The sequence below is a fragment of the Miniopterus natalensis genome, chromosome 1 (assembly GCF_054644295.1).
Source record: "Miniopterus natalensis isolate mMinNat1 chromosome 1, mMinNat1.hap1, whole genome shotgun sequence".
NCBI classification, from domain to species: Eukaryota; Metazoa; Chordata; class Mammalia; order Chiroptera; family Miniopteridae; genus Miniopterus; species Miniopterus natalensis.
This window is the reverse complement of record NC_142081.1, coordinates 177,438,764-177,466,105: the sequence shown is the minus strand read 5'-3', so window position 1 is coordinate 177,466,105 and position 27,342 is coordinate 177,438,764. Positions and strand designations below refer to the sequence as shown.

Genomic DNA, 27,342 nt, shown 5'->3' with positions numbered 1-27,342 from the left:
AGAAGAGGTAGACTCAAGGGCTTATGTCACCGTCTTACTCGGAAAACCGTATGGCTGTTTCCTAAGAAAATGCTAGAATGTAACCATAGGCATGATGTTAAAAGAAAGCTGAGCAAATGCCCTTCTTCAGAGAGCTCAATAATTTAATACAGTTGATTTAATACAATTTAATACAATTGATTTAATACAGTAATTTAATACAATTAATAGTCAGGAAAAAGAAGAGTACTACAAGCCAAGCCTGGAATAACCATTTCATTGGAATGTCAATTTCTCCGCACACCATAGTCATTCTTCAAATCACTTAGAACACAGATGGCTAACTTATTGTGATTTTGTACTTTATATTTTATAATGTAAGATGTATTATGCTGCCTGCTATTTTTTCTACCTTTGAAGATTGCAAATGTTTTATTATTCAGATACATAATTCTCATTCTTTTCTCTTGTCATAATTTCCCTGTTTAGATCTCTAATATTAGTGTGGAAAAGGGTTGAAAGTCAGACTTGTTTACATTACATTCAGTACATTCACAGTGGATCATGCTGTTCCCTCAGTAATCTCAAAACCCTTGCTTTTGTTTTCATATTGGGACCCAGAAGCCCATAGTGTTGAGTAGCTTGATTCAGGCAAATAACATGCTGAGAAAATGACTTGCCATTGTTCATGTTAGTGCTCCCAGAATATTAAAGCGAGGTGATCGTGGGTGAAGCAAAGTTCACCCACAGGCCTCTACTTGTTTTAGTAAAATTACTTAAATAGAAAATATAATTAAAATGGGTTTCTTAAAAAGGATTTAAAAATATTTTTATAAAGATGTTAAATTTTTTTGTAGGGTTTTTTTGTGTGTATCTAATTCTTAAATCTATTATGTCCAATTTGGGGAGAAAATAATAAAAGTGTAGTTTTTTTTTTTAAAAAATCTTTTTCCCCCCTACTTTCCCCAGCTTAGCAAACATCACACATACTACATTTCAGTTTAGAAAATGTAAATGCAGTTCTAACCAATGGTGGGATTTCCTCTCTTCTCCCTCCCTCCCTCGTCCTTCCTTTCTTTCTTCCAACTAGAGTGTATTTTATCTTTCACAGGCAAAATATATGGGAAATTAAAAGAACAGCTGAAAATGTGCTCCCAGCCAGATTGGAGCAATTCACTTTGGTAACATCTCAGAAACACTCCCTTTATCTTCTTTGGTATGTTTCCTTCTTGCTTTTCCTGGACTCTGGGTTATTTATTCTTAACCCAGAATCTCTGGGTTATTATTCCTTGTTGAATCTCTGAGCTAAAAAGCCTAATGTATCAACTTCTCAACAATAAGCTCTGGTTTTCAATTACTTACTTTCAACTGAGAAACATCGTTAGGTTTCAAGTAGGTATCAGCAAATTTGCTGGATGCTGTGCATATCCTGAAGAGTGGAGCAGACAAATTGTCTTTTCTCTATTTCTTTCATAAATAATCAAGTGTGGAAGAAATCAACCAGAGCTCTGTGAGCATAAGCCTCTATTTGCTAATGCTGACCATGAGAAGGCCTGGAAGGAGCTTTCTTATTTGGGAAACTAGGGTGAAATGTTTTATAGGGCTGTAGCAAGAGTAGGTCAGTGGAAGTTCGCCGCGCCCAGAGGAATAATTGGCCAAAGATGGTTCTTGAAATAGGCAGTATTATTCTTGTAGATTAGCAACAACTGTTGATCAGTTTGGATTATGTCAAGAAGGGTCAGAGGGCTAGTTAAGGGCTGAAGTCATGCACAAGAAACTATGAGAAGAATCAGTTTAGGGCACAAAGACAAAGGGTTCCAAAGTTAAAATCCTTCGTTCGTCAATGTCTTTTCTGAAGATAATAAGGGTAGTTGATAAACAGGAGCAATGAAGAGACAGATTCCTATTAACTCTACCAAGGGTACTAGAGAATTCTAATATCAAAGTTCTTACGTGGCTCAGTGAAAATGGCCAAAATCAATGGACCATCCCCACTCCTTGTTCTGCTCCAGCTCCTATGGTAATGGGGACAAGTGGTACAAGTTAAATATCTCATTGAGTATGTGCTGTTATTCAGTTTATTCCACCAAATTTTTTGAGTGTTTTCTGTGTGCACAGTCTTTCTCTCATAAACTAGTGGAAGAGACAAACTTTAATAATCACCCTAATGAGTGTATAATCCCACTCTGAAGGGAAGGAATAGGGTCTTTGGAACACATGGTAGGGTAGTTTTACCCACAGTGGAGGGTGAGAAAAGACTTTCCTGAGGAAGTGAGAGGCGAGTAGAAGTTGAAGACAAAGAGCTGATTAGATCTGAATTTTGAAAACTCTTTTGTTAGCTTATCCTTACATATTATTCTGAAATAATTTGCAATCTAGGTATTTTTTATTCTTTAACTTTTTTTTGGAAAGATGAAGGATTTTTAAATGTTAATATACAACACAAAGAATAATTCTACGGATACTACTATGTATGAGACCATAATGATTAATACATGTCATTATACATTTGTCCAAATTCATAGAATATACAGACACCTCGAGTGAATCCTCATGTAAACTATGGACTTTGGGTGATAATGAAGTATCAGTGTAGATGCAACAATTACAACAAACATTGTCACTCTCGTGAGGAATGTTGGTAATGGGAAGAATGAACGTGTAGGGTAAGGGTGTATGGGAAATCTCTGTGCTTTTCTCTCAATTTTGCTGTGAACCTAAAACTGCTCTAGAAAAACAGTCTTTAATAAAAAAGTATATTGTGCCAGTACAATCATGTTCATTTTCCACGCACACACACATACACACACACACACACACACATGATTTTATGGTGACTTTCACAATATATGGACCATTTTTATTCTGTTTGTTAAGCCTAATATTTTATTAAAAACATTTAAAATTTTTTCCATATACTTACAATTATCCTTGAGAATGATTTTATTATATACCATCATGAGGACACATTTGAATTGTTAAAACCTTTCTTGTTGGAAATTAATGTTTCTAGTTTTGGAGTATGCTTTCTGAATATTGGATAGAGATTTTTGTCCCTTTTGAATTATGTTTTAGGACAAAATCCCAGAGATGGAAGTATGGAGCTATAGTAGTATTTTAGCAATCCACATCAACACAATTTAGTTTTCTTGCTTTGGATACTTTACAATGTGCTTTTTATTATAAAGAGTTATAAAAATGTTTACTTATACAGTGTATTTTGTTTGCATGTGTAGAAATGATCCATTTAAAATATTCCTGGTAGCAGTAATTCTTTTGGAAGGGAATGAAGCAGTATATATTATTTTTTCAACTATTTTTTACTCTCCTGGAAATAGTTGCACAATTATGTAGCAACCACCAGGAGTCACTAGTTCACCACATCCTTGCTATAAAGAGCTCATACTTGGCAATCCTATGCATACAGCTGAACTGGGTGGTGTTGAGATGCAAATCTTACTAAAATGCCAATACATTTGCTGCCTTAAAAAATAAACAAACACAAAGTACATTTATGCCACACTTTAGCTCAATACAATGAATTGGTAAATTAGAGAATGATATTTAAATTTTTCCATGGTTTTTCCCTTCTAAGGTAATGTGCAGAGTGAGCAATTTTATCTTTACAGAATTGGAAGGTCCACTCGGCCAGCTCAGGACAAAGTCTCATTGAGTCTGAGGGCTTAGAAGTTGTTTGAAGTAAAGCCGTGGCACACTTGCTCAGGACTGATGTCAGGCAAAACCAGGCTTTGCCTGCCACTGTTGATTCTTGCTGGAGAGTACCTCAATACAAACAGCCTGACGCTCTCTGATTCCTCATTACGTTACTGTAGCCATAAACAGCATTTCATCAATACAGGGTGGATATTTTTTCAGACTATTGTCGTTTCTTTAGAAACATGGAGAAAAATCTATATATTTTTTCCAAGTATGTTTTTAAAGATGAAATTTAGTATCAAAATGAATTCATTAGAGGTAAAATTAATATGGAAGTGAAGTGGAAATTTAATTTGATTTATAAATCCTGCTTTATATGCAATGTCACAGAAACTGATCTCTAACATAAATAGAGTTATGTCTTCTATCCTCGTGACTTGTGGTTTGCACTGCTGTGGCTAATACTGTCTGATTAAAAATACGCATTGTGGCAGAGTAGAAATAGCTTTGGTTACAAAATGACAGGGAACAAAGCAAAGACATAAATTTACTGTATCCAGTGCTATTTTATGACCCTAATAACTCATCTTTAACTTTGAGGTTATGTGGAGAATAAATCATCTTAGTTTTTCTAACTTGTGCTTACTGATATGTGGGCCCTTTGGTTCCCACAGTGAAGAAATCTTGACTAATAGCCTATGTATTTGGAAACTGTATTTGTAATTCTAGTAAAATAAAAGATTTGCCTGTGACTAATTTTTATTTTTACTTTAAAAACTGTCAAATATTTACTTTTGTTGCGAATTTATAGAGCACAAACATAAATCCTACAAGTTTGGATTTATTGTGGAGAGCTGTCATCTTTAATTATAGTGTTTTGAAGATAATTCTGTAATTCCTCTCCCCCCAAATTGCAATTATAAAAGATGGTAAAATAACATACTGACTTATTAAAATATAAACTCTAGTAACTACTATACACTTTATAAGTTAATATTTTATATTAATAAAACAGACATAATAAAATATGAACATCTTGTAATATGCGTATATGTTCCTCTCTTTATCTCTTTCCTCACAACAGTCACCCTTGGTTACAGTCCCTTGGCCAGCAGGTATTCTGGATTCTGCTTCCTGAATATTGTTTACTTCTGTTCTTTTCCCTTAATTTTCACTACATTAGTTCCGTCTCTTGTCATATTTAGTCTTTAGCCATTCTGACAATTTGTTGAGCAATTGAATGACATATAAACTTCTTTGTATTTTATTTATGGATATTTTAATTGATAAATGTATACAAATATTTTATATTAATAGGAGATTATTACTCATAGATATGGTACATTTGGATAGACAATGTCTTAAAATAGGTCACTGAAAGTTGGAATTTGGATTTCCTACATGCTATTTTTTTTAACTTATTTATTTTTGTTTAAAATATTACAGATGTCCCTTTTTCTCCCCAATGACCCATTCCACCCCATCCCTCCCCCTTCCCCAGTCCCTCTCCCCCGCATTGTGCATGTCCTTGGGTTGTGCATATATGCATATAAATTCTTTGGTTACTCTCTCCCCCTCCCCCCACCCGCCCTCCTCCATCCCTCTGACATTCGTCAGTCTCATCTATGCTTCCATGTCATTGAATCTATTCTGTTCATCAGTTTATTAAGTTCTTTAGATTCCACAGATAAGCGAGATCATGTGATGTTTGTCTTTCTCTGCCTGCTTATTTCACTTAGCACAATTTTCTGCTATATGCTATTTTTTCCTTGCCATCTGTGGGAAACTTCAACTATTTGGTGGTTATGCCTTAAAATTTTTAAAAAAATTATATTTGACACATAACGTTGTGTAAATTTAAAGTGTACAATATGTTGTCTTGATACACTTACGGTGAAAGTTATTATTGACCACAGAGTAGTTGGCAAATTGCAAGTTTTGTGAGCAGAAATGTTTTATGTCTGTTTGCATAACAGGCAGTGTCCTGGAGAATGTGCAAACTCCAGCTAGAATTTATGGCAGAAGAGAAACATAAAAATCTGTAGTTGAAGATGCATTAAAAGTGTCTCTTACTTTCTGTATTTTCAGATGCTTTGACATCTGGGGCCTTGCTGACACTGGAGGGTCTCCCCCCCCAGGGTTGGCTGATTCCTGGAGACAGCTTGCTGTGAGGTGTGCCCTTGACACAGACCAGCCAATCCAGAGCCCACATCCTCAACCTTGCTCTCTACCACACTCGGGGCCACTCTCCCTTTACTCCAGGGCCCCGTACCAGGCCACTAGTGACAATCCCTATCCCCTAGGGCCCACTGAAATTATTCAAACCGGCCAGTTATAACCTGTTTAACCTCCCTCCCCTTGTCCTTCCTGTGGAAACCACAATAAAGATTCTTGCCCATGTTGCCTCCCCTCACCCCTGTCTCCTGACCAAAACTCGCACTTCTGTGTGTGGTCCCTGCATGGCCGGGCATGCCCCCCTCTTGGGGACTGGGTATAACAGCCCTCTTTTCAATGGCAATTGTCTCCTGATCTGTTGGCCTCAGCCTATCTGAACAATAATAAAACCTACATTTTAAGATAGGCGAGAATGTAATACTTTTTTAAAAGCTTACATTTGTTGAGTAGTCTGTGACCAGCACAGTGGTAAATGTTTTACAGGCAGGATCTCACCAAATCCTCCCAGCTTTAGGAGGAAGATGCTGTTACCCTACCATTTTACAAACGAAAGGACTGAGGCTGTGAGAGATTTAGAATTCTGATTGGAGAGATTTTGCACATTCAAGCATGTGCTGATGTGCTAAGGCTGGAAGAACTGGAATGTTCTAGGAGCTAAAAGAAAATGAGAGATGGATGGATTCAAAATAAACATTGCAGGTGAATCAATAGGATTTACAGATGGATTTGGATGTGAGGTGATGAAAAGTGAGTCAAGTTCAGCTGCTAGAATGTTGATTTGAGTAACTGCCATTAATAGTTTAAGAACTTGGGTAGTTTTATAGGAGGGTTTATGCTTCATTTATGCATGCTAATAAAATTCTTTGGCTTTTATTCTTATACCTCATAATAGTTTAACTGCTTAATTTTACATTTTCAATTTTTTAAAATTTTGTTTTATTTTTTAAATGTTTCTAGGGCTCTCTGTATCTTAATTTTCTTAGTTTGCTGTGGCTTTGGTTATACTATTTTATTTCACTGGTATCTTTTCCCTAGTTTTTATTTGCTTAATCTAGTTTTCACTGATTATAATAAATTTCTTCTTATTCTCAGAATCTACTTTTTTAGTTTACTTTGTACTGCTTCTAGCATGCTTTCCTTTCTCATAGTTTATTTCATCTTTTTAGTGTTTGGTATGTTATCTTTTATCTGTGACCATACTTTGCCCTATTAAATGGTTGGTAAGATGAATGGTCATTTCATGGATAACTTTTGTATTAGCCCATCCTCTAAACAAAGAGACTATATATTTAGTCTTTGGATGCCCTAAAACAGACATGCCTATGTCCCTTAAGAAATGACCTATATTTCCATCCATTTCCTCCTGTGCTTCAGAGGAAGGAAAATAAGAGGTACACAGGTCAGCACTTCACAGCGTAAGTTTGCCTGTCCTGATGGCAAAAATGAAATGCTGAAACGGACAGTGAGCTGTAAGAAATGACAGGATGTAAAAGCTATGTTCTTTATCATCTACCATCACTGGACATTAGAATTCACAAGATATCACTCTCATGGTGTTTGAGTATAATAATAAAAGTAATTTTAGTACTATGTTTATTACTTTGTTACTATGTTATGTATTAAACTGTGGCTTAACATGTGTTTGTATCATGCTTCATTCTCCTAGTATCTCTTAGAGGTAAATATGATTTCAAGTTATCTATTTATTTATTTATAAATGAGAAAAGTGAAGTTCAGTGAAGAAAAGCATAGACTTTGGAGCCAGGTAGGCCTCGATTTGAATCTTGACCCTGCCCAATGTAAGCTGTGTGATGATCTTGAACAAGCAACTCTTGTAACACGTGTACTTTCATAATCTGAGACTGAGTTTCCCTATTTTTAAAACTGAGGGTTTTAAAGACAGCTTGCAGGGGTGCCATGAACATTAAATGAGTGATGCTCATAGAGCACATGGTTAATGGTAGGTGTTCATCAGACTTCTCCTACAGTTTGCTACTTTCTCTTTGCACAAACCCTCTCCTCCCTCACCCCTTAAGAACCGTCCTCTTTCCATCAGAAATTGTACAGCACTCCATTTTCAACTTGAACTTGTATATTTATTCCTTCCCCTCTCCCAGAAGTATCTCCTAATTTTATATAAGCTTGCATCTGAAAATCTTTAGTTGGTTGCTCTAACATACTTTCCTGTGACAATAAAAAATGTGTATATATAATTTTAAAAATAGGACAGTCCTCTGGCATTGTCCTATTCACTGAAACAGCCAGTGGCCTCTGGAGATGAATCACAGAAGCCTTGTAACTTTGAGGCAATCCCAAGCTTGCTTTCTTTGGAGGCTGAAGAGGCCAGGACGAAGGGAGATGACACAGGAATTCCAGGCTTTGTTCCCGTTCCATTTTTAGAGACCCGAGTGTAGTCATCCTCCCTGAACTTGACTACACAGGTAGTTCCTCGACTTACTTCTTCAAATAAGAGACAGTTCTAATCAGGGGGTCTCTGGAGGAATGGAGAAAAAGAGTCTTAAAATTTCTACAAGAGCCACTCTAGACAAGGTTATTATTGCCACCTTGTTTTACTTTTTTTCCTAAATGTTGTAGCTAAACAAAACAAAAACAAAAACAAAAACAAAACTCTTCAATTCGGGCAGTACCCGAGATTTTGTGCTGACCTCCAACTCATTCTAGCTAATGTCATCCTCATACTATCACTATCTCTCTCTCTATCTCTCTATCTATCTCTATCTCTATCATCTCTATCTCTATCTCTATCTCTATTTTCATCTCTATCTCTATCTCTAACTCTCTCATCTCTATGGCTCTCACTGTCTCTATCCATCTGCATCTCCCTCTCCCTCTCTCTCTCTATCTCCATCTCTACATAAATTTATGCACCGATTCATCCATCCATCCATCCATATACATATATCATGTTTCTATATCTGTCTCTGTATTATCTATGTCTTTATGAACCATAGGCTACTAATCCAGACAAGGCTGGTATTTGTCTCTCAGATAAGTCTGAGTGGTACAGAGGTGTGGAGGCCTCTGTTCCATGAGTGATTCTTTCCTCTTGTTGCTCCTCCCTTTCACAGAGTCCTCGCCTCATGGTTAAAAATGGCTCAGCTCCATCATATTTTTTCCAGCTTGTTAAAAGGTAAAAAGAGTAAGTATGAAGTGATCAGTTTGCGTTTAAGAGGATGGCCTGGAAGTTGCATGCATTACTGCTATTCACGCTTCACTCATGGACTTAGTCACGTGGCTGGATCTAACCACACGGAGGCTGGAAACAGTCTTTCACTACATGCTCTGCCCAAACAAATTCCAGAGGATTTTCTACCTAAAAGGGAGAATGGGGAATGAACAGTGACAGTGGGCAGGGGTAATTAGGATTCTCTACACACTATTAATAGAAGTAGGACAGTCCTAATAAGAGAAGGTCACTGTAGTTAATTTTCAAAAGCAATTGACAATGAATCCTTCAAAAAGGGTCTTTGGAATTAGGCTCAATGGAAGATCTATTACTTCTATTAGTCTGCTGAAAATAACAAGAATAAACAAATATTATTCTTGTTGCTAAAGCTCTGTGTGTGCCTGGCACTATGCTAAACACATAATATGCATTATCTCATTTATTTCTTACAACTCTACATGCTAGAGGTATTTTTATTTTCATTTTATAGCTGAGAAAACAGGCCTTGAGGTGTTTAGTAACTCGCTCAAGCTCAGACACTAAATAAGGAGCAGAGGCAGGATTTAATGTATGGCCGAGCCCACAATTTTAACCCCAGTGCTACAGCCTTCCCAGCGGATCTTGTTGCCCACATGATTCCCTCTCCATCACCCTAAGACTATGGGAAGATTCTCACCCTTATTCCATTGTTCTGAAGACAGATATTAAATGGACTCAAACAAGGATCAGCCCCGAGAGAATGGAAGAAATCATCTGATTCACTGCTGGCTGGGCAGGCTACTTTCTGTTTTCCCTTCCAGATCCATTCTCTCCCCTGCTCTGGCCTGCTCTGAGTCTCAGGAAGGAAAACTTTACATCTGAATCACATGGATGCCTCTGCCCTGTGATTTCTAGTTCTTTCCCCTGACTTCAGTCAGAGGGAGGCTGGAGTGGGAAATCAGAGGAAGGCAGGATGGAGAAATTGAGGTATTTATTTTCTCTGATCCCATCATGCTGATGCAGTTTTGCCAGACCCTGTGTTCCTCTCAGCTCTATTTCCATGGCTATGTTTTTGTTAAGATCTGGAGTAATACCTTCCCTATGAACATGAGACCAAGGGCTAGTAACAGCTGCTTGTTTCTTCCAGCCCCTGGGAGCTTCAGCAAAAGCCTGTTGGTTCACTTCATGTTATCCACACTTCTTTCGATGGGCCCTCCATCAGGCCCATCTAATAAATAATAGTAAATAAATAACAGTAAATGCCATCTGTTTCCTGCTGGGATCCTGAAAGATGCATTGGGTTATTGTCATGAGTTTAAAACAAACCACTGTTAGTCATGACTCTTTAGCGTTGTAATACCTTATAAAAATGTGGTATCTGCTTCATTTCATGGTCATGAACTTCAGCACACTGCAGAGAAGTCTTTACAGGTGGCAACTGGGGTGGCATCTTCAATCTTTCGATAATTTTACTAAGATAGTAACATGAAAGGAAAAGTAATTGTTATTGAATGTGTAAGCTGCAGCGATGAGTCTTTAGGAACCTATCCAGACCTAAACATCCTTGGACACCATCTGGGATTAAGGCCCATTCAAGTTGTAGCTCCCTCCTGGTAATGAAATTTTAATTGACATTTTGATCAACTGATTCCATTTCTCAATTTACTCTCATTATTTGATTCTTACTCAAGTATTCGTCCTGCTCAATGATTAAATATTCATATTGTCCCAGAAAAACAAGCAACTCAGTTTTCTTCAGCAATATTGGTCACTAACTGTCCTCACTTTTTCACTCTTTAGAGAGCCCTAGCTGAAAGGTAGGTAAACCCCCCACAGTAAAGAACACTTTAGCCATTTTCCAACTTAGCTGAGAAGTTTTATGGTCTAAAAAGTCCTCAAAGTTTATACCAACTTTTCTTTTTAAAAAGTCACAAAATTGAGTCTTGCATTCCAATATTTTACACGAGGCCCCTCTTTTTTATCACACACTTTTTTATTTATGGCGACATCATCCAACAACAATGCAGACTCTTGTAGAGGGAAAATGTTTCTGGGCAAAATTTTGTGTGCTCAGCATTGATTCTAAGTTACAAATGCTCTCAGTGAGTTTGATAGAATAATAATAATACAACTACTATTTATTGAATTCCTATTAAGTGTCATGCCATATTCCAGACTCATATATTATCTCATGTAATATTTGCAACACTGTAAACATTATTATACCCAATTTACAAATGAGGAAACTGAGTCTTAAAAGAGTCTGGAGTCTTACACAGAAAGCCTTTGCTAAGCGTAGTCACTGAATTCCAAAAATCAGTTAATTCAAAGAGAATTTTCTGACACAGTAGAGAGCAATCTTAAATATATTGAATAGAATAGTCTTCTGGCTTCTAGCTCAACCTCCAATACTATATATATACATATATATATATATATATATATATACACACACACACACACACACACTTGATTAATATATTAATTTATTATATTAATATATATGTTAACTTGATGACTTGCTATCACTTTTATATGATTTGATATTAATTTTAAAGAAACAAAAGAGATGGTCTTCTGCATAAAGAAGATAATAATACATCCCCATGATCACCAATTTTGATGATATTTCTTTTTTATTTATTATTAAAAAATCTAGATTGGCCTTTACAGCTACACTGAAAAAAAGTGGCTCAGCATTAATTACATACAACTAAAATCATTTTCTCTGGCAGGCACCCTTTTTGTAATACTCCCAAAGATCTGTATTATATAATCGCACAAAACAAGTTTACTAGTTTAGGTAATTTTGCCGTTAATTCTTTCTGCCAGGGACACAGGAATGAGATTGTCCAAGGAGCTTTATAAGACACTGGTGGGATCCTGCTATACCTGCTTTGAGTGTTTTCCAGACCTGCGTTTGTTGTAGAACTTCAGGGCCTTCATGCATTTTGCTCACGACCTGGAAAAGATCCAGAACTGATTCTGGAAGCAAATACTGACTTTGTCAGCAGGGCTCAGGTGGCTGGTCTTGAGGGTTGATGTGACCTCCCATGCTGGTGGGCATCGCAGCCCCAGCAGCACACATTTATTGAGCACATCCTTTGGCAGGCGCTGGTTGAGCTCCTTGAATGCCAGCCCTGCCATCTGCTCTCCTGATCACACAGCAGAAGGCTTCCCTAGCAGCCAGCACTAGACAGCCCTCGCCTCCTGGCTGGCACCAGGCAGTACAACCTCCAGTGGTTTGCTCTTCACTTCCCACCAAGTGCCCAGCTGAGGGAAGTCATGGCTGGAGGAGGTCATTTACAGTGTTCATCCCTTTCACTCCTCTGGCATCTGCTATTCTATCATCAAATCACCTCAGCTTGGTCCCTGTGCAGATTTACCTCCACCAAGGTGCATTCGACACACGCCCTGGCTTGTTTTTCCTTTTAAAATCAGCAGTCCTTATAATAAACAGCCACTTGGAATATAATGCTGCATTTATTCCAAAAAGGCTGAAGTTATAAATAGAGCTAATATGTATTGAGTGTCTGTGGTGTGCCACACAAAGTGCTGGATCCTCGAAAGAGGTGTAGCCCCTGCTATCCCCACTGTGCTCACTGTGCAGTGGGGCAAAGAGTGATCTGAGGGAACAACTGATTTTTGGCCTGGAAAATCAAAAAAGCTCCACTGAGAAGGTAACGTTTCCATTGGGTTTGGAAGCATGTATAGGCATTTTCCAGGAGAAGGGGGTGGGGTGGATGGAAGAAACCATGGGCAAAGGTCAGAGCATGTATGCATAAAGACATAATATCTCATATTACCGGTAGAAGGGGAGGAATTCAGAGGGACAGGAGCATATGGTATTAAAGGACAGGGCGGGAGAGATTGATGCAGCCAGGTAGTGAAAGCCTTTGTAGACCATGCTAAGGACTTTGGGTCTCATCCCAGTCACTAGAAGACGTTCCAATGAGCAGTGTAGGGTATACAATAAAATAGAAATAAATTGTAGGGAGGCAATTAAGTGAGAGAGAAAAGGAGGTGTTTGATTCAAGAGTCAGTTCTGTGATGGCATTTATCTGGAGACTATGTTTTTATAGTTAATTTGAAAGCAAGACCATTATTTATTTTATCAGCCAGTTTGTCTAAAGTCTTATGTAAGGCATTGCTTTGTTGGACTACCGTGCTAAGAAAAACTTTGTTTTAACTGAGGAGCTGACTTAGGATTAAAGTCAAGGCTCAATCATAGCTATCATTTTGAGATTTATTTAGGACATTCCCTATGTCCTGAATTCCTATTCAAATTTTATTTTATTTTATCATTGTATCGGTGTTTTGTTGCAAGCTGCTTTCTTAGTAACATGAAGTGTTATGAATAACACGTGGTTGGTGTATGAATAAATGCAGGTAAAAATAAAATAAGATATATAATATATATGCACATAAAGTTTGCATTTGGTTTTGGTTAGTGAGAACATTTTCCTAGTTCCTTTGGACCTCTTAGAAATGTCAGGTGAATAGTTTTCAAATATTGTGTTCCATGTGGAAGCCGGAGCCTGGAAATAAACATGGAGATGTATCAGCCTGGAGATGGCTAAAATCTGTATTTGTGATTTCAAGCAGTGTTTGAAAAAAATACTTAAGTGTTTGTGTTGTTTATTTTGTTTTTTGATAATTGTGTTTGGAAACTCTTGACCTAGCAACTCTTCCCAGAAATCTAGAAGAGTGTACTCAATACAAGCTGGTTTATACCAATCTATTCTTTTCTTCAGCTTATTGTTAAAGTCAGTTGCTTACACTGGTATCTTACTTCTGTTTTCTACAGGGCACTGATCCAAAATGCTATGCAGAATATTACAGGACGTTTCATGAAACATAGATTTTCTCATTTTGAATGAAAGGATATGGTGAATGCAAAGGGTGATGTACATATAATACTTGATAACCTTATTGCCCTAATTAATTTCCTTCCTTATTTTATGTGCTCAGTGAACTACTATTCTTCCTAATGATTATTTAATCATTATGTTGTGGGGAGAACTTTTTCTAATCTTCTTGATTAGGTTAAGTTCACCTCATTATATGTGTTTATAGCATCTTGTACCAGTGCCTCTTTCATAGCATTGATGACAATGGCAAATTTACATTTATTTATGTGACCTTTTGTTTAACATATCTTTCTTCCAAATGACTATATTCCCTCAGGAACAGGGAGCCATTTTATTTCTTATTGTTTTATCTTTCACATGTAGTACAGTGTCTAACCCATGATAGGGGCTCAAAATAGTGCTGACCATGGGAATGAGTGATTGGGTATCCGTATAACTGAGTATGGTGCACGCTTTGCACATTCAAGCGTCGGAAGTGATGGGCATGTGCTCTGGCAGCCCAGGGGGCTGATCTCTCTTCTCACCTTTTCCTTACTCCTTGAAGGTATGGGTTTCTTCTTGAGGATCCAAATATGAGGAAAGATTATGTAGACTGTCTTATCTTTGTCCAAAACATTTGTTACATGTAAAATAAAGTGGCTTGTTCACATGTCACAGCTCACTACTCAGAATTTTAAAGTGGGAACTATTTGAGAATCAAGCTAATTCTATGTATGGAAGGATAATGAAATAGGTCCTTTCCTGGCATATGCAGTGTATTAGAAATAACCGAAAAAGACATTGTAGTGAGATATAAAAGGACAAGAGCTAAGATGTCCTGTGTTCCTCTGGCACTTTGGTTCTGTTTGGAGTCATTGTGGTGAGAGTTTTCACTTAATTCGCCTTCTTGGGCTTCTGCTCAACAGTGATTCTCACTACAGACTGAAGTGTCTCCTGTTATCTGTACCATTTTTTTTCATTAATACAATTATGTTGTATTAGTGAGTAGTTAGCATTCATGGCACAATGGAAAGAGTATAGATTATGGAGTCAGCAAGACCTGAATTGGTGATCTGGCCAGGCCTTGTCTTGATTAAGCAAAGGCCCTGGGCATGTCCTCTATTCGCTTCAAATTTCAGTTTTTTCATTTTAAAAATGGAAATAATATTGCTTACTTTGCATTGATGATTAAAAGAGCCAATATCTGTAATACGCTGAATACATTGCTTTTATCATTATTTTCAGGATTGCATTAATTTTCAGGAAAAAATGATTCTGAATCAATTGAAAAATGTACTAGAAATATTTCCATAGGTATCCTGGAAGTCTCGGTAAATGATGCCAGCTAGTAGAATGATTAATTGAATGTGGGGTTCTATTTAAAAGCTAACAAACTCACAAGTGATATTCTTAGCCAAATGACATCCAGGAAAAGATTATTTCCCATAAATATCAATATGTAAGGAAATGCACTCTTTTATGGACACAGGGTCTCTTTTTCGGCCAAGTAATAATCGAGATACTTTTGATGGAAAACTGTAGAGGATGAGACCTTGGGAATATGTAAATGCAGTGCAGAGCAGGAGAGATTGAGAGCTACCCAGTAAAAATCCCAAGTCTTAGAATGGGAGGAATCTAAATTTTGCCTGAAACTTTCCGATGATCCTGAGGTCTCCATTTGCTGCTGCTCAGGAGCAGAGAAACACCATCTGATCGCCTTGTCTGCCTGTAGGATCTTGTGCTTCGGTTCAGCAAGGACAGGGTCAGGCAGAGGGTGAGAACATAGTACTATGGGGATACAAGGAGGTCTTTGGCTACTCTTTCTGCTCAGCATGTACACAAAGACCAGAGGCTCCTCCCAAGGGAAAAATTTGAGGGCTGGCCAGATGGAGTTGTGGGTGGAGGTTATGTTGTGTAGCAATATTTGAGAGAGAGACCTCCAGGTCTCTGTTACAGAGCCAAGTTTTTTCCACCTTAAGCACTTGGCACAGCATCTGTGCACTAGACACGTGGGTATCTTGAAGAGCAATGATCACCATGCCTCTCGGTACACTGCTTGAAGTGGGCAAAGTCCGCATTTCACCTGAAACATGGGGCCTACTTCCATAAGAGTGATGGTGCTGGAGTTATTTGACTGAGGCCGAGCACATTCCATGCATTTGGGGTAATGAGAGTCCTTTTCTGGCCTATGCATTGTATTCTGAACAGCTGACCGAAGCTCTGGCCGCTGGGAGAAGAGCTGGGAAGCAGACATGTGAGAGCTTCTGTGGCCCATTCAGTTTGCTTGGAGTTATTGTGGCGCATTTTTTTCATTGAAGAAAAATGACTCGTGTTGTTTCCTTACTGCTTTGGTTCTTATACCAAATTCTCCAGAGGCTTTTCCCATTTTAGCTCAGCTAACTCTTAAAAGAAATGGAATGTAGCCACAGTAAAATATTACTAGATATTACTACATTTTATACTTTAATGTTTTATTTTGGTGATTTCGTTACCTCTGTTCTCACTTTAGGGGTGTCACATCTATATTCCTGGAGAAACTACCCACAAATAAAACATATAACCTGCCTTGTAGGGCTACATATGTTCTCCATAGCTGTGTGTATTTTTTCATAGTGCTTTTCAATATATCAGTTTGACATTTCTGATGGTGATTAAGATGTCATGAATTAGGTAAGATAAAGGGAAGTGAAAGCCAGAATGAAAGGCTTCTGTACTCACTACAGGAATTGCCGAGCCTGCCTTAGAAACCTCACCAAGTCTTCATGGTCCGGATCAAATGCCGCCCACCTCAGAAATCCTTCACTAGCCTCAAGAAGCAGATCTTTTGTTCCCCCTGATGTGATTTCCTAGCTCGCCCCTTTTCTGCATCATTCATTCGGCACTTATTTTCTATTCCACCCTGTGCGTTGCCTTTTTGTATGTTTAAATGAAAGTGTATCATAACCTCCTTAAGAGCTAGGACCTTTTTGTTTTCTACCCCGCCTTGCAAATAGGAATCCAAAAACTATGTATTGTGTGCTGATATTTTGCTGTCTTGTTGATTAATCAACAGTGGATTTAGCAGTTGGTGCTGGAAATATGGGGTGAGCAAGGCAGATGGGGTCTCTGCCTTTGGTTAGAAACAATTACCCCAAGTTTTCCTTCTCTCCCTCCACTACTCTATGTTGGGAAGCAGACTGGAAGAATGTAAGAAGACACGGGGAAGGAAAGGAAATGGGTAGTCAGAGGAAGCACAATGAGTTTGTTGGAAAGTACATTCGTTGCCTCTATTCTCACTTTCACAGTGAAGTTTTAGAAGTTAGAAACATTGGTTCTGGAGTCAGCCCCCTGCCTGTGTTCAAATTCCCACTCAGCTTCCTTTCTGGGTGATCTTGAATTTATTTCCTCTCACTGAGGTTCAACTTCTGCTATTAATAGTCAACCACATCACATTAGACGATGTTGGGTGCCTACCTCACAGTATGTGCTTAGTGTCGGAGGTTATTAATTGTATTATTATTTTAGCTACTGTTATCTTTACATGCATGATTCTAAGGAAGGCCATGTCCAAGACTGCTTGGAATGGGGCAGAGACAGCCCAGGCCTGGAATTTGCTCAGAGGCAAATTCAGCTTTCCCAGATGGCGGAGCTGGCTCCAGGCTCCCTGGACAACCCTGAAGGGAGTGCTGCAGGCTTTCGCATCTGGACTTATTCTGACAGCTGTGGGCTTCCCGGGGCTCACCTCCTGCTGGCCATTTTCCTCTTGCCCCCAGTAAGCCTTACTAGTTGGGAACATGTGGAAGGAAAGATAAGTTTCTTCTCCTCTTTGGCCTCCTGGTTGTAAATTTACTTAGATCTGATGGGAAGAATCATGTTTAGTATTTTGTAGGTTAAACTTTCCTGGCTAGAACTTTGTTTTCTCCAATACTAACAAAATGGATTTTCTTTCCCCCCTACCCTCTCTTGTTAATAGGGTGCTGAGAAAATTTTGTCAATGAATGAATCAGGAGAACTGCAAGACCTCTTAACCAAAATTGAGGTAATTGTGCTTTTAGCAACTTATTTTTAGTAATCAAAATGTTAAACACATTCTGATTGTAATTGAGTTTTCCTAATTGAATTTTCCCAAGTTCTTAACAAATATGTAAGAGTATACATGTGGCAGTTTTCATTTGATGTCACCTGCCATTAAGTTTGCTCCTGCTAGAGTGGCTTTAGTGTTAGCTTCTAACAGCCTCATAGTATTAGGTGAAAACTCCAGTCCACTTTGTTAGAGCCTAATTCTCTGTAATAGAGATGATGATGATATGTTTCAAAGCAGACACTTGCCTTGAAGCACATTTAAAATTTTTTGCTTAAATTATTTTATTTTTCTCATAGACCAGGTCATCATTTCTAAAGATTACAGAAAATTGATTTCTACAAAAGTGCACATTTAAATTTTGTTCCTGTACTGATAATTACAGCATCAGAGAAATATTTATTCAAAGGTTCAATGTATCAAATCAGTATGCAACCAGAAAGCCTCAATAGCTCTCTGCTAAGCTTATTTTTCTTTATATGTAGGCAGACCATGTATTTTATCATATAAACTGGGGTACTTTGAGAGTGCATGGGTGCATTTAGAATTATTCTGGGACAGCAAACATGAACCAGGACTTTCCCAGGGGGACTAGGCAGTCTGCTTACCTGGAATCTAGTGGATAGTTCATCATGGTCTAGTCCCCTTTGCTGACCTTGTTTTTGATTGTCCACAATTCCTTCCAGCTCAGTGGAAAGAAAGAGCTCTTCATGGTTTATTACTTCCATTCCTTCGTGCAGCTGTTCTGTCTGCCTAGAACACGGTTGTTCCAATCCCTCATTTCCCTCCCCCATTGCAGCATCACTCCTTCCCCAAACCATTTCTGATCTCTCCCACCTTCGAATTCCTGTGCTTATCAAAGTCTTTTGATTTTTACATTACTCTTCCTTGGGTATTTGACTCATGTCCCAAATGAACTATATGCTCCTTGGTTGTAGGCATCATGTTTTATTCATATTGTGACCTTGCCCAGAAGGACAAACACAATGCAGGTGTGTACTTGATAATCTAAAACTCCTTACAGCTCGAAAATCTGCATAGATGGAATTAATTTCTTTCCTTTTGTACCTATGTTTCCACCCCCATGAAAACATTAATTTGTGTTAATATATACCCATTTATTTAAGTGAGTTAAGTTGGTTAATGTGTGTTATTATTTTCTGTGCACACTTTTAATTTATATAAATGGTGTTATGGGATATATCTAATTTTGTTTCATATTATTTTCTCTAGGCACTATGTTTTTAGGTAACATCTATATTGCTGTGAACATTTAATCTATTTCTTCTCACTGCTGCAAAGTTCTTCATAACAACACTGTTCCACAGAACTTTCTTCAGGGATGGAAATGTTTATATTTCTACTCTCCAAAATAGTAGCCACTGGCTGCATGTGGCTATTGGGTACTGAGTGTGACTGAGGACCTAATATTTTAATTTATTTGATTTTTCTTGATTTAAATTCAAATAGTCACATATGGCTGGTAGCTCCTGCTTTGGACTGTGTAACTCCATGAAGCCCACCTACTATTTTTTTCTCTACCCTCTTTTCCACTAGCGGGTGCCCAGATGTCCTCCAGCTCCTTCCATCAAACAAACAGTGCTGCAAGGAACAACCCTGAGCATGTTCACTATGGGTTTCTTGGGGAGTAGAAGTTGTTGCATCAGAGCTTAGGCATATACAGTACTTAGTTTTCCAGAAAGTTTCAGATGTCTTTCCGGAATGGTTGCACCGCCCAACACCCCCTCCTGTAGAGAAAGAGGTTTTGTGTGTCTCCCCACATTCCTGACAGTTACTTTACGGGGTTCTCTAATTTACAGTTGTCTGATTTTTGCAAAAGGAGTAGGTATAGAGGTATATTGCTTTATTGTTTTAATTTACATTTTTCTGATTACCACTGAGTTTCGACATTTCATTGTATGTTTGTTAGATTTTTACCATTTCTTCTGTAAATTGTGTATTCTTATACCTCGTCCACTAAATGTATTGGACTTGCCTTTATTTGGGTTGATTTTCAGAAGGTCCTTCTATTCTAGGTCTTAATTTTTGTTAGTTTTAGTTATTGGATGTTTTCTTTCCTTTTTTTAGATCCTTTCATGGTGTTTTCATGCAATAGAAATTCTCTAATATAATCAAAACCATCACTTTTCCTTATGTTTTGTGCTTTTGAATTTTTACTTATGAAATACCCTTCCATCTTAAGGTCAGAAAGATATTGTCCATATTTGCTTATATTAACTTTATCATTTTTCACATCTAGGTCTTTAATTCATATAAAATCCAATTCCATTTTTTTCACATATGGTGAGCCAGGTTCCCAACATCATCTAATAAATTATTGCTTTGCTGTGTCAATTTTATATTATAGTAAATCCCATATATACTTGGATCTTTGTCTGAGCTCTCTAGTAGTTTCCACTCATCTATTTGTTTCTTGTTGTACCAGTATCATACTGTTTGTATTTTTTGTGGTTTAATAATAACTTTTAGATTCTTACAGGGAGAATCTCCCTCATTACTCTTTTTAAAGATGGATGATTGACTTAGCTATTTGTGGGCTTTTAGTTTTTTGAGACTGTAATTCTTTAATTCTGCAACTTTATTAACACCACCGAGCTATATTCATGTAACTCATCTCTCTCAGCTCAAAGAATTTTGTAAAGAAGATTTTTTTTGTTTCATTAAGTCTGTCTCCATTGTACTGATGACATAAATAAGGCACAAACATTTAAGACCATTCTTAATGCTGAAAAGAATGGTATGGTACTGGCTTCTAATATTACAGGAGTTGTAGGGGCTATAACTCTGTTAAGCTGCTTTGCCCATATGACCAAACAGGTAGAGAATTTGAAGTCATCTATGAAAGCCCTGAACTCTGCCTGTGAAAGGGGCTGGGATTTAAAATAAACTAACCTAAATAAAGAGAAATAAACTAACCTAAATAAAGAGACTGGCTCTGGAGAATCAATTGGAAGAGCCAAACAAGGTGGCTAGGCAGATGCAAGATTCAGATCCAAACCCATTACATTCTTCCGGTTGTCTTTTGGCAATGGAGTTAAACATTCATGAGGTAGGAAACACTGGTGTCTTTACTATGTAGCAAGTAATATTCTTGGCATTTTATATATTGTCTGAAAACTCACAACACCTCTGCAAGGTGAGTTCTCTTATTGTCCCCATTTTGCAGACAAAGTAACAGAGGCACAGAGGATTAAATCATGTGCACAAGACCTGACCGAGAGTGTTCGATTCATGATTCTAATCAGCCTGACTTCAAAGCCATGATCTTAACCTTGACTCTAAGCTGTCCTCACTCTGGAATTAAATGTCATGTAGGTTTCTGGGAAATCTGACCAGATGTGGCAGGACCGAGGCCCAGGTGAGAAGTTTACTGGGAGGTAGACAGAGTATTAGGTCCAGGGAACAGACTGGGTTTTAACACTGGGCTCTGATACTTGTGGGGCATCATGGAAGGTGTGCAACTTGGTGATAACTTTAGAGGGAAATCAGACAGATCCCACCACGTTTTAATTTGCTGTTACTTGGGTGCCACATAGTAGACTTGACTGCCCTGGTCCTCATAATTCAGGCCCCCGTTTTCAGTAGTAATCCCAGATGGTGGTGAGGAAAGAAGCTAACAGTTGCAGTTGGGCCATGAGAAATGGTGTCAGCAAATAATTTCAAGTTTCTGGTCCAAAAATCTTAGAATACATTTCTCCCAAGTGAAAATTGCTCTGGGAAGCTGAGTGGGTCTGATTCGTTGATGAGGACTGTCAATGGCTTCTAACATGAGAAGCTGGCCAAAGGCAACAGAAGCAAGTGAAATATGGTGATAGCTGGTATGAGACATGGGTTCATTAGGCCAGCTGTACCAATAGAGGCTCTGCTCCTGAGACAGTCACAGGGGATCCTCCCACCAGAATATGAGCCCCATCCAGGTTAACACAGACTCTTATCTATTTTGTCCTGTTCTTCACTTTTAGGACCTAGAACAGGGTTTAGCAAATCATAGACACCGGTTAATATTTTTGAGTTGAATGCTTTTTCATCCAAGGTGTTTTTGAGAAGGGAAAGCAGTTAATTGATGAAAAAGAGGAGAAAAATTGTTGCTTTCTGTAGGAGAATACTTGGCAAAAAGAAGGAATAAAAACCACACCATTTTTTGGTAAAATTTATTTATTGTTATGTTTGTGTATTTTTATTAAGAAGCAGACTAAATATTAGAAGCAAAGAGGTGAGTAAGAATCCCCCAGAAGCAGTAACTGGGATGGATAGCTGGTCCTGCTGGTGTCCGCACAGCGGAAGCCAGGAAGCCTGCAGTGTATTAGCAAACACCTTGTTTAGGCAGATACTGGGTTCAAGTTCTCAGCTGGTAGAGAAGAGCTAAGTAAACTTTTGCCTTGCTATTTTTTTTTAAAGATGTGAGCAAACATTTTGTTGTCATTTCTAGTGAGATTACCAACATAATGTCCATTTTCTGCACTTTTTTTTTTTTCTTGGAAAGCCTGATTCTTCCCTAAGGGCTGGGGACTATTTGTTCATGTAGAACAGAGGCAAGATGCCCAGCAAAACACTGAGGATGCTGGAAATGGCACAGGCTGTCTGTACAAGGCATTGAAGCTGTCAAAGCCCGTCCTTGCCCTCCCCGGAGAAGCACCATCTGGATGATGGCCCCTCCCAGTGGGGAGGTGGCCACAGCATGTTCAGAGCTAGAGCACCACCTACTCATTGGGGAAATCAGGCCATGTGCTCAGTCTGCCACTCTCTGAAATTTGAGCATCTTTTTAAGTAGGTTTATGGCAGTATATCCCATTGGGTTCGAGAATCAGGCTCATACATTCAGGCTTATCCGTTTAGTGTCATAAGCTACAGATTTCCTCTGTGTCTGCATTTTGTTCAGTGGCTTCTTTCCCAACTCAGCAAATTGAGGATGCTACAATCTCTAACTGTTCATTAGCAGCTTGGTCAGACAGAGGAGTGTTTATTAGGCACTTAACAAGCATTTGCTGAATTAAAATGTTGACTATAGTTTAAAGAAAAATACGTAAACAAAGCTGAATCATCCGGAGATGATTACATGTCAAGTGTGCACTCTGACAATGTGTTGCACGGATTATGTCTCCTTCATAGACAATCTGGATGAGCTTTATGGTCACAGAGACTCAGATAAATTGCCTCCTCTTTGGTAGAATACTTAAGGGACTTTCAAGCTCTTCTGAAACAGGGTTAGATGTTCTGAGGTTAAGAATAAGAAGTGCGTTTATTTCCTGATCTTGAAGGATACATTGAAGATTATGGATCTTACCATCTTATTTCTATATTAGATAGCAGCAAAAACTTTATATTTCTGAAATTTGAGTTGCTACAAAAAAAAAATCTATTTGACTATCATTTATGAACTCCGCCCTTGTATCTTTGTCTGTTGGGCGTTTGTTAGAGCTTTGGGAGTTCTTGTTGCTTCAGTTCAGATGATTGCAGTATGGAGTGGACGTTTTCAAAGATCTAAGGTTGGGGCTAAGAGGACAGGGAAGTATCTGTTTCCCTGATGCCTTGCACAGTGACTGGCAAATGGACACCTAAAAATATTTGTGGGATGAGTGAGTAAGTCTGGCCCATTGAGTATCTATTTTTTTTAAAAGTCCTTCATCAAGAATATGTGAAAAGAAAGAAATAAAAAGGAGGATAATTTTTCACTCATTTTTCTTGGATTGTACTCCAAAGGGGGCATACTTCTGCCCAAACCACTTTTCTGAGGAGTGACATGCTGTAAATTCCATGTTCTGGGTGCTATTCTCAACTAACTCTGCACACATTCTCACTTTGCTGGACACCAGGACACTGACGAGCTACCCTAGATTCCTTAGTGATCGAATGTCAAAGTCCCATAGTGGGACCCTTCATTGAAAGTGGAAATCTGTTTTGTTGCTGATAGTAATGACTATTGTTAACTTTAGTTATTCCTCCTTCCTCCAACTGGAACTTTGGTTAAGTTTGGGCGAATTCCTTAGCTCATTTTACATTTTTCCTTGAGGGCAAATCTGTCTATGGAGGTGCTGGACTTAGGACACAGGAGCATCTAATATAAGCGAACTTTTTTCTTTATAAGGAACTCTTTAAGATGGAACCATAGTTCTAGTGTAACAAAAGGACTCTGAAGGCGATGGCTAGGAATGACTCAACTGTTTATTTTTATTAGAAGATCAAATGGAGTAGATTGTACTGGATGATGTAACAGGAATGGGATTCCTGAAGGCTGATGGATTACTAGGGGAGCTTAGGGAGTGGCCTCAAGACCCACTTCCTCCCGCCTCCCCCCCCCCATTTCTGCTTTAGTCATAGCATTTATCCTCTTAACTGTTTTACATTTGGGAATCCTACATAATATATTATTTTGGGGGGAAAATGGATGTAGCCTGGCTGTTGTGGCTCAGCAGTTGAGCATCAACCTAGGATCTAGAAGACTGGGGTTTGATACCCAGTCAGGGCATATGCCCGGGTTGCAGGCTCCATCCTCAGCAGGGAGCGTGCGGGAGGCAGCCGATCAATGACTCTCATCATTGATGTTTCTCTCTCTCTCCCTTCCTCTCTCTGAAATCAACAAAGCCATTAAAAAAATGGATGTATGTAAAGATTGAAACTACTGTTAAAGAGAGAAGACAATGGCTTTTACTCTTGAAGAAAGTTCTTCAATTTCTTCTAATTCCCTGTAACCTGAACATTTTTTTACTCATTCAGAGGCTTTGTTTCCTCATTTGTAAAATGAGGTTAGTGTGAGAATTGGGTATAGACTCTACAGGCTATGTAAGCCATCCTCTCCAAGACCAAAGCTAATTTTTCTTAGGAATAGAAGTGGCCTCATAATCTTTCCAACACTGCTCCGACATGAGAGTTCACACATGAATTGAAACACATTTACAGTCCCGTAAGACTTTAAACCAAAAGACTAAGTATAGAAGTGTGTGAATAAAACTTTAAGAATGTTAGAAAATGGTCGTATCATGTGACCAGGCAATTTAGCTTGAGGCAGCAGTTAATAAAAATCCCTTCAAATAAGGATTTCTTAATGAAATAATAGCTAACAATGACTAACTTGACTGAGTGGTTACTATGTGCCAAGCAATATTCTATTCATTTTTCATGAATTAACTCATTGAATCCTTTCAACAACTCTGAGTAAAAGACAGATCTCGTAGTAGCATTGCATAGATTCTGATGCCATTATTTCAGGATGGCCTTGGTCCATTTGTGATTCCCTTTAAAGTGCCAGTTTAGCTTTTAGTATTTATATATTAATTTTATTTTAGGGAATTTACTTGACCTGACTTGTGGAAGAGATTTGAATCTCTACAAATCTGACAAAGTTCCTTATTTGTGTCATTCAGATTGGCAGCCATTACTTTCCATCAAAGTAGTTCTGTGCCACTAAAACGAGCTATTATATGGAGTTTGCTATCTTGGTACAGTAGCTAAGTCAAATGATAATTGCACATGAATCCTGCAAAAAATGCAAGATTCTGAAAAGTGGTCTGGGAATATATAAATTTTAAGGCAGCCATGTCTTTAATGTTTGTTTCCCAAAGTACATCCCACAAGGTAGTAAACATAAGAATTACAGTTGTTTCTTGGGGAAAGAGTTTATAAGTTGTATGTGCTGGGGAAATGGTGAGTTAAACACAGTTAATCAGGGTTTGTTTTTTTCAGTCGGATTTTTGGAGACTTTTACATGTGCAACTGTGAATCTCCAGAGAAGTTGTATGTATGTTTGTCTGAGTATGTGTGTGTGCATGTGTGTGTATGAACCCACATTTCCCAGCTTTATTTTAGCCATTTTTCTTCAAAGCTGTGCTTTCAGACCGTGCTGCAAATTCCCATTTTGCAACTCGGAAGCTTGGTATCCACTCACTTTTTCTCTGTACTCATTTTATAAGGCTCCTAATCTGTCCCCTGCTTATGGATGTCACCAGTGAACTCCAGCAAAGGTTACATGCGCAAAAACCAAATAGAAATGTGTATGGATGATTTCCAAAATAGTATCCTCAGCACACTGCCTAGCTACCATCATCCTGCCATCCAGGTTCTTCATCTTTACTTGAAGTAGGAAGGCTGAGAGCCACTGTGCCAAGTTTTACAGACTTAGGTAAACGTCTTAAGATTTTTATGCCTGTTTCTTCAAATATAAAATGAAGAAAAAGTTGCTTGAGTTATCTGCTTTACAAAGGTGTTTGTATGTGTGAAGGAAGGGGTGAGGGAAGTTTCTATATAATAATGTATTTGAAGTGCTTTTAAAAAACAGAACACATTCATATGTGCATCATAACATTGGATCTCCTTTTGGTAGGGCTCCTCCCCAATTCAGCCTTCAGTTTTCTGACTGTCCAGACTCACTATTATTGATACTATTTTGTAAACAAAGACATAAAACTGTTAAAAGAGACTAGAGAGGAAGTTAACTGTATTTTCCTTTAATGCAAATCACCATCTCCTGAATTGTTTGGTTCATAAATATGTGTTTTTATATGATGGATTTCTCTACGTGTGTGCCCTTTGACCTAAAATGCACCAAGCTTTATAAATTAAGCTCCTGCTATTAATGGCCATCAATGAGGCAACGAAGGTAACCAGCTAGCTTTCCCCAAGTCTAGTAACATATATGTAGATCAGTGACTCCGATTCATAGCCATATTATGCCAGTATTATTTGTATGACCATCAACAGTACAGAAAGACAGGAAGGCTGATTGAGTTGTGCATGCTAACACCTTTTCTGTTCTCTCTTGTCCCCCTGCTACCCTACAGAGAGTGCAGCATCCACACGAGTGCCCTTCCTGCGGAGGCTTCGGCTTTCATCCGTGCTCCGTGTGCCATGGGAGCAAGATGTCAGTGTTTCGAAACTGCTTCACAGACTCTTTCAAAGCCCTGAAGTGCACGGCTTGCAACGAGAACGGTCTTCAGCGCTGTAAGAGCTGTGCTGGTTAGGCCGAGCTTCCGCCAGGGAAAGCCTCATTAGCCGAGGCAATGATTTGCTTTATACTTTTTTAAAAAATGGTCACGTTTATGGATTAATCAATAAACTTTGTTTATTATAATTGACTTTGTTTTGAATTTTTACTGTGACCATTTTATTTGATTTATTAAATAAGTGTTTATTTAACAACTATGATGTGCCAAGCCTTGTGCTAGATCCTGATTTCTAATTGGAGTTACCCAGTACCGTTCCAAGATATCCAAAGTTTGACTTTCTAAATGGGTTTTATTTTCTAAAGAAAAGACAAAATATGTCTATCTAATCGTGCCTACTGCAATGTCACCCTATTGATGAGTTGTATAACACTTTGAAAAGTGTGTCCCAGCATCAGGGAAGAAGAGAGCTCTGGATGGTGGGAAAGAATATGATCATATTTATTCTCAGACTGTAGAATTTGTATTAAGTCTTGGATCAGATGATATTAATGATAA

The 27,342-nt window shown here is 38.2% G+C and overlaps 1 protein-coding gene across 1 annotated transcript in view; it reads left to right on the top strand.

Moving 5' to 3' along the window:
* Positions 1-27,106, top strand: part of GRXCR1 (glutaredoxin and cysteine rich domain containing 1) — a 197,063-nt gene extending 169,957 nt beyond the window's left edge. The window contains exons 3-4 of the mRNA XM_087816864.1: positions 17,780-17,845; positions 26,683-27,106. Coding sequence (XP_087672990.1) covers positions 17,780-17,845; positions 26,683-26,862 — 246 coding nt within the window. The 3' untranslated portion in view covers positions 26,863-27,106. The remainder of the gene's footprint in view (positions 1-17,779; positions 17,846-26,682) is intronic.
* The last annotated feature ends 236 nt before the right edge of the window (positions 27,107-27,342 follow it).